The following is an 8,275-nucleotide window of genomic DNA, read 5'->3' on the forward strand; positions in this document are numbered from 1 at the left end:
AAATAAAATTTCACCAAGAAATGGAACTCACATTTATTGTTAAAAAAATGATTTTAAAATAAAATAGTTACATTTTCAAACATAAAAATCAATTTTGCCCCCAAATAGAATAATTTTTAACCAAATAGTTGAATTTTTGACAAAAAAAAAGACAAATTTTCAAGAAAATAAATTTATTTCCAGATTAAAATTTAATTTTTAAGTAAAACATTAACGACTTACTACAAAACAGCTACATTTTAGCCAAAAAGATCATTTCAGTACAGAAAAATTTCGACCACAAAACCTGAAATAGTTCACTTTTCAAATACAGTTTTTTTTTTAAATTTCAACAAAATTTATTTTGACAAAATTTACAAGATTAAACTTCTCACAAAAAATAAAATCTGACGATGAAATGGCAGTTACTTTTTGAGTTTAAAAAATGATTTTTAATACAAAAAAAAACGAGTTTTTTAAAATAGGTTACATAAAGTTGCATCTCATTTTCAATGGAATTGATGAAATTTAATGCAGGATTAATATTCTGCAAAAAAACGTATTTTTAACAAAATATTTAGTGGAATTTCTCACTGAAAAAAAATATTTACCAAGAAATGGATTCAAATTAAGTTTAAAAAATTAATTTTTAACAAAATAGTTAAATTTTTTAATGAAAAAGTCAATTTTCCATCAAAAAAGATTATTTTGCTATAAAGATTAATTTTCTACAAGACAAATTTTTAACAACATACATGAATATTCAATTAAAAATGAAATAGATGTATTTCCAGATTAAAATTTAATTTTTAACCAAAAGATAAAGTAAAAAAAGTTGGTTAAAGAACAAAAATAACGAATAACCAAACAAAAAAAAATTGTCAATTAAACGAATTAATCATCTACCAGAAAAATTCAGTTTTTTAAAGTAATTGAATTTTCAACGAAAAATGTAACGGTTTATATTTCAACCAGAAGACAAATTTTCAATAAAATAGTTGAATCCTCATATAAGCATATTAATTTTCAACTACACAGTTGAATTAAAAAAAAAGAAATTTGTATCAAAAGGTAAACTTTTAATCCTCAAAAGATGAATGTTTAACAAAAGAAGTTAATTTCCACTGAAAAAGAAAATTTTTTAAATAAAATGATTTAACTTTTAACTCAATAATTAATTAGGTACGAAAAAAATCGTTCAAAAAAAGGCTATTAAATTCTTAACACCAGAAAACAAAAATTCTCCCATAAATTGTTTAATTTTTCAATTAACCCTTTGAGACGCGAATTTTTTTTTTTCATTCGTTACATTGTTCTTTTTAGCTTTATACAGGTTTTCAGGGTCGCTGATTCCGATTCTGATGTTAGAATTGTAAAATTTAAAATGGCGGATCCAATTATTATGGCGACTGTATTTGGCTAAATTTCATGTTTTTTATACTGGCCTAAAACGTTGGGGGGGGGGGGCTGATTCCGATTCTGACGGTCAAATTTAAAAATTCAAAATGGCGACTGTATAAGGTTAAATTTAATGTTTTTTTTTTTATATTGGCATAAAATGTCTTCTGAGGGGATTTTTGGGGTCGCTGAGCACGATGATGACATTAGAACATCAAAATTTAAAATTATTGGTACCTTTTATTAACGTTTAAGTTCGTGATCAATGAAGGTAACAAGAGTGCGCAGAAAGTCCTCTTATATAGGAATCGGCGAAGCAAAGCTAAGCGTCGTCGAATTTCGTAATTCTGATATCAGAGTCGTAATCAGCGACCCAAAAAAAAACCCGTAAATCGAATTTTATACTGACTGTAACAAAATTTTCCAATTTCGTAAAAAATGGTTGCTATTTTGTAGGCGCCATTTTAAATTTTTAAATACTGACAGAATCGTAATCAGCGACCCTAAAAACCACAGGAAATTTTTTTTTTTTTTAAACTGACCTACGAAAAATTCTGCAAAAAAATATTTTGTTTAGTTCAATGTTTGAGATATTTGCAAAAACAAAATCCGTAGAAAATGAATGAAAGCCTCACATTAAAAATGCCATCTACAATTTAAAACAAAAAAAAAAAACCCTGTAAATAAAAATCTAATTAATTATACACACATTTTATATAAACTAAGAAATCTCTTTAATATAAATTTATTTTCTAGACTTTTACATCAAACTTCGGAATTTCTACGGCCACGTGCTCGCAACTTTTCCGTACAAAAATGCGTCACAAACTAAATATGCAAACTAACTCTATTCTCTTGGATATATAGTAACCTTTTGTACTATCTTTAAAATATAAAAAAAAATAAAACGAAAATGGAGAGGAGGACACTGCGTTTATAAAAATATCCCTACTAGTTTTACTACTACTCTCATGAAAAAGGAAACAAAAAAAACTTTCTATCTTTAATCTAGAAACAGATGAAGAAAAAAACAAACAAGTGTATTAGTCTTTTTTTGATTTTTGACCAATGAAAAAAATCAAATACCTCAATTAGAAATCGTCTTATCAGATAAAAAGTCAAATATCTTGCGAATATTTCGGTAAAATTTAAGGATTAATAATATATGATGATGGTGGTTGGTGGTTTCTTGACTTGTTGATTAAAGCTAAACTTAAATATAAAGGAGTGCCCTGAGGAGAGAGTGTATCTTATAAATATCGAAATTACAAATAATAAAGCAGAGTTTCGAGCTGTCCACTTGGCGGTCGCTGGATCGATTGAGCGACAAGGGCAGCCAGCTTGTGCGCGTATTGGCAGGGTGCCGGCACTTTAACTGCCCCGGCAAAGTTGTAATACATCTGGGTTAATTTGTACGTCATCCTTTGAATTTTGTCGGGACCCCACTGCGAAGTGTCCGAGATCACGCTGTATCCCGAGGGAGCGATTGTCCCTTTTCCGCCGCCTTGCGACACCAGGAAAAAGTCATATCTGACAAAAAAGAAAGGGGGGGAAAAAAACCAGGTCAATTGCACGAATCGCAGCGGTTCAAGTAATTCAATTTTTGGGGCAAAAAATAAATAAATAAATAATTAAGATGATTCCAAATTCCCGATTTTTCCCTCTTCAATTTTCTCGGTCAATTACAAGTAAAATAGTCACAATTACCGCGAACTTTTTTTTCTATTTGCGAAAAGTTTCAAGATTTGTGTATTTTAAAACAAAAACAGGAATTTTCAAGCAAATAGTTAAATTTTTAATTAAACCGATGGAGTATTCAACTCTTGATTAGTTAAATTTTTGACAAACAAAGTTTTAAAATAAAATTATGAATATTTATCTACTAGAATACTTAAATTTTCTACAAAAAAAAAAAAGATGAATTTTCAACGAAATAGTTGAATCTTGAACTAAAAATCGCAAATTTTTAACCAAACTGTTGTATTTGAAATTAAAAAAGGTACATTTTAATTAAAGGTTGCATTTTTAGTTAAAGATGTTAGACTTTTAATCATGATGATGAATTTTTCATCTAAAATAATAAATCTTCAACTGAAATAGTTTAATTTTCAAAGAAAATGATGAATTTTCAACTTAAACGATATATTAATCAACTGGATTAGTTACATTTTCAACGAAAAATATAAATTTAAAAACAAAAATTATGAATATTTAATTGCAAAACTTGAATTTTCAAAGAAAGAAATAAAGGTTCAAACAAGATTAACATTTCGACAAAAAATTAAGAATAAACGATTTTTCAACAAAACACATGAATTTTTAACTAAAATAATGGGAGAGTACTCAACTAGATTAGTCGAATTTTTAACCAAAAAAAAATAATAATAAAATTATGAATATTTATCTAGAATACTTAAATTTTTCAATAAAAAAGATTAATTTTCTACAGAAAAAAAATTCTTAACCAAACTATTTTATTTTAAATTAAAAAAGGTCCATTTTTAAACATACTGACGAATTTTTCACTAAAATAATAAAAAATAAATTTAAAGTAAAATATTCATATATTTATCGCGACATTTTTTTTATTTGTAAAAAGTTTCAAGATAAGTGCATTTTGAAACAAATAATTAAACTTTCCACTAAAAAAATATCAATTTTCAACAAAAATGGAATTCAAGAATTGAATTTTTATCAAAATGATGAATTTTCAACTTTAACGATATATTAATTAACTGGATTAGTTACATTTTCGATGGAAAATATAAATTTACAAACAAAAATTAGGAATATTTAATGCAAAACTTGAATTTTCAACGAAAGAAATAAATTTTCAAACAAGATGATTAATTTTCTACAAAAAAAAACAACAATTTCTCAACAAAACAGATGAATTTTCAACAAAATAGTTAAATTTTTAATCAACCTGATCACTTTTCAAATAAAATAACGGAGTATTACAACAGGTAAGTTGAACTTTTAACGAAAAAAAAATAAATAAATTTGTGAATATTTATCTAGAATACTTAATTTTTCAACCAAAAAGATTAATTTTCTACAAAAAAAAAAATGAATCTTTAACAAAATAGTTGAATTTTAAACTTAAAAATGGTATATTTTTAACCAAACTGTTGTATTTTAAATTTAAAAAGATCCATTTTTAACCATACTGGCGAATTTTTCACTAAAATAATAAAAAATAAATTAAAAGTAAAATATTCATATATTTATCGCGACATTTTTTTTTATTTGTAAAAAGTTCCAATATAAGTGCATTTTGAAACAAATACTTGAACTTTCCACTAAAAAAATATCAATTTTCAACAAAAATGGAATTTTTATCAGAATGATGAATTTTCAACTAAAACGATATATTATTCAACTGGATTAGTTACATTTCTAACGAAAAATATAAATTTACAAATCAAATTATGAATATTTGAATTTTTAACGAAAGAGAGAAATGTTCAAACAAGATTCATTTTCTACCAAAAAATGAAAATAAATTTTTTTTAAACAAACGATTTTTTAACAAAAGAGATTAATTTTCAACAAAATAGTTAAATTTTTAATCCACTTAATGAATTTTCAACTAAAATGAGTATTTAACTGTATTAGTTGAATTTTCAACCAAAAATATAATTTTTCAAAATAAAAAAAAAAGAATAAAAAACATGAATTCTTGACCGAAATAGTTGAATTTTCAATTAAAGGAGTCAAATTTTCAACCAAAAAAAGATCCATTTTTTACCGAAATTATTTTTTTTTAAATAAAATTATGAATATTTATCTAAAATACTTAAATTTTCAACCAAAAAGATTAAATTTTTACAAAAAAAAATATGAATCTTCCACAGAAATAGTTGAAGCTTGAACTAAAAATGGCAAATTCTTAACCAAACTGTTGTTTTGAATGAAAAAAAGGTAAATTTAAAAAAAAATAGAATAGTTAAATTTTTTAGATAAAAATCTTAATTTTTTAATCATACTGATGAATTTTTCACTAAAATAATAAATCTTCAACTGAAATAGTTTAATTTTCAAAGAAAAATATTTTAAAATAAATTTTAAAAAATGTATTCTTTAATGAAATAGTTGAAATTTCAATTCAAGGAGACAAATTTTTAACCAAATAATTGAATTTGAAACCAAAAAAAAGATTCATTTTTTACTGAAAAAAAATTTAATAAAATTATGAATTTTTAATTATGAAAATTTTAATTTTCAACCAAAAAGATGAAATTTCTACAAAAAAAAAAATTAATCTTTAACGAAAAAGTTAAATTTTGAAATCAAAAAAGGCCATTTTTCAACTACATAGTTTATTTTGAATGAAAAAAGATCAATTTTCAAGAAAAAATGGAATATCTACATTTTCAGTTTGAAAAAAAAATTAACCATACTGATGAATTTTTTTAATAAAATAATGAATTTTTAATTGGAATAGTTAAACTTTCAGTTCAAAAAAGAATAATTTTCAACCTAAAAATTTTTTTTTTTAAATAGTTCTCAACTATATTTTATAAAAAGAGAGAAATTAAAAAAAGATTATTATAATTCTACCAAAAAAGACGATTTTTCAAAAAAAATATGTATGAATTTTAACGATATAGTTCGATTTTGTACTGAAATTGACTAATTTTTAACCAAACAGTTGAATTTTGAACTAAAAAATATCAATTTTAAACCAAAAATAGACTAGGTAAATTTTCAGTTAAAAAAATTAACTTTTAACCAAACTCACAAAAAAAACATCCTTGAAATTCTTCCTAAAATTTTTAGAAAATGCCGAAAATTTTAGCAAATTTACTTAAAATCTTTAAGATTCATTTTTAATAATTTTGGATATCTTTTAAAATCTTTTTCAATATTCTTTAAAAATAAGATTCAAAAATGAAATATTATTTTCACTTTTATTCACGTAAAATTTTTTTAAATTAATAAGTGTTTTAAATTGTTTAATTTGAAATATTTAGTTTTAGTTCATTTATCATAAATAAACAAGTCAAATTTTGCTAAATATTAAATAATTCTTTTTTTTATCTTAATTAAAACATTTGAAAATGAATTGATTAAAAATAAAATATTTCAGACTGAAACAATATCTTAAATTTAGTGAAAGCCTTCAATTTGCAACTACATTATTATGAAGTTATTTTTCAATGAAAAAAAGTTTATAAAGTTTCAACAGGAGATGAAACTTTTTCAGTGACTAAGACTTTCGAATTGAAAATTTTTAATTTTAACGCTAAAATCTCGAAATTCGTAATTTTGAACGGATTTAGAATCATTTTGACAAATCAATTATTGCCCTTTTTTAAAAATAATTGCAACTTTAAGCGCTTTTCAAATTCATTAAACTAAAAATAAAAATCTAAAATGGAAAATTTGTAAAGTAGAAGATTTTGAAATTATGCCTTGCAAAAATCCAAATTTTTTGCAAATGCCTTGCAAAAAAAAACTGAGCTGCAAATGAAAGCATTCAAAGTGGGACTGTTAAATTTTCAATTGAAAAAAAAAGACAAATTTTCATCTTATTTGTTTAATTTTGAACAAAAAATAGAAATTCAAAATTAAATTTTCAAATTAACGCCCGTAAATAAATTTGAATTTTTTTACATCCCTTGATGTCTCTTAAAATATATTGAAAAAAGATCAACTTTTTCTCTTGAAAAAAATTATATTATAAAATAAAAGGTATTAATAATTTTGAATTAACGCCCGTAAATAAATTTAAATTTTTTTTAAATCCCTTGAAGTCTCGTAAAATATATTGAAACAAGATATACTTTTTCTCTTGAACAGGTCTTGCTAAAAATTTTCAAATGCCATCATTCAAAAAGATAAATATTCAAGTGATTACTTTAAAAACTTTGTCATTTCCAGGTTTGAAAAAATTCCCGATCATTTCCCGGCCCAGCGGCCACCTTGAATTTAATTATTAACGCTAAAATCTGGAAATTCTGAAATCCGAATCATCTTCTAAAATCAATTATTATTTACTTCTTAAATCAAACAAGTACAATTCAATTTAAGAAATAAATAATTAATCTATATTTACAGTTGATCAACTAAAAACTTTTTTTTTTTTTTTTAATAAAAAAACCTTCGATTTTAAACGCTTCTAAGTTTTAATTATTTCTTTAAAACTAAATTTTAAAATTCTTTAATAAAAATGTATGCTTCAAAATTAAAAATGAAACATTTTTAAAGTCAAAGGTTTTTGAATTATTTTTAAAAACTGTTAAAATCAAATTTGAAACCATTTATTTTCTAAAAAAAACTGTAAAATTTCTGATAAAAAAATAAATAAATAATAATTTCACCCCGTGACCCCTCAATAAATAAATAAATAATAAGTTTTTCAACAAAAATTGTTCTTACCTCGCCGGATTCGTGACAACGTCGTCCACAACTGTTCCAGCGGGTGCATTACGCCCGTTGTGGAAGAACCTTGTATTAATTTTTTTCGTCACAATCAAAAATGCCAATTTGACATTGGCTATATCACCACCATAGAGATCGGCGAGTTTAATTTTCAATTCCTCGACTTCAATTTCATGGACGAATGGAACCTGTCCCTCGCCCACACCGTCTCTGTAGAAAATTATTGCCGACGGCAAAACACCGTTCAACTCCTGATACTTTTGCACCGCTTTGCACATGCTCACGCCCAAATCATTCGACAGTTCCTCGCCCGAGGCGTGTGCACTCACGGAACTAAAGTAGCGGCTGAAATTTTTGTCCAGCGACGCTACGAGGGCTCCTGTTAACAAAACCCAATTTTTTTTCTTTTTTTTCTTCCGATAATACAAATTCAATAACAGAGACTTTAATCTCATTATTCAGGGTATATCATACCCAAATCCTAGAAAAAAATTCCCCGATAATTCCCGGG

The 8,275-nt window shown here is 24.6% G+C and overlaps 1 protein-coding gene across 2 annotated transcripts in view; it reads right to left on the reverse strand.

The window, feature by feature from the left end:
- Positions 1–2,106: 2,106 nt before the first annotated feature.
- Positions 2,107–8,275, reverse strand: part of LOC117181462 (piwi-like protein Siwi) — a 96,475-nt gene continuing 90,306 nt past the window's right edge. For both annotated transcript variants that reach the window (XM_033374265.1, XM_033374178.1), the window contains exons 11-12: positions 7,762–8,143; positions 2,107–2,907 (exon numbers count right to left, since the gene is read on the reverse strand). In XM_033374265.1, the coding sequence (XP_033230156.1) occupies positions 2,643–2,907; positions 7,762–8,143 (647 nt within the window). In that variant the 3' untranslated portion in view covers positions 2,107–2,642. The remainder of the gene's footprint in view (positions 2,908–7,761; positions 8,144–8,275) is intronic.

The sequence above is a fragment of the Belonocnema kinseyi genome, chromosome 1, assembly GCF_010883055.1.
Source record: "Belonocnema kinseyi isolate 2016_QV_RU_SX_M_011 chromosome 1, B_treatae_v1, whole genome shotgun sequence".
Lineage (NCBI taxonomy): Eukaryota > Metazoa > Arthropoda > Insecta > Hymenoptera > Cynipidae > Belonocnema > Belonocnema kinseyi.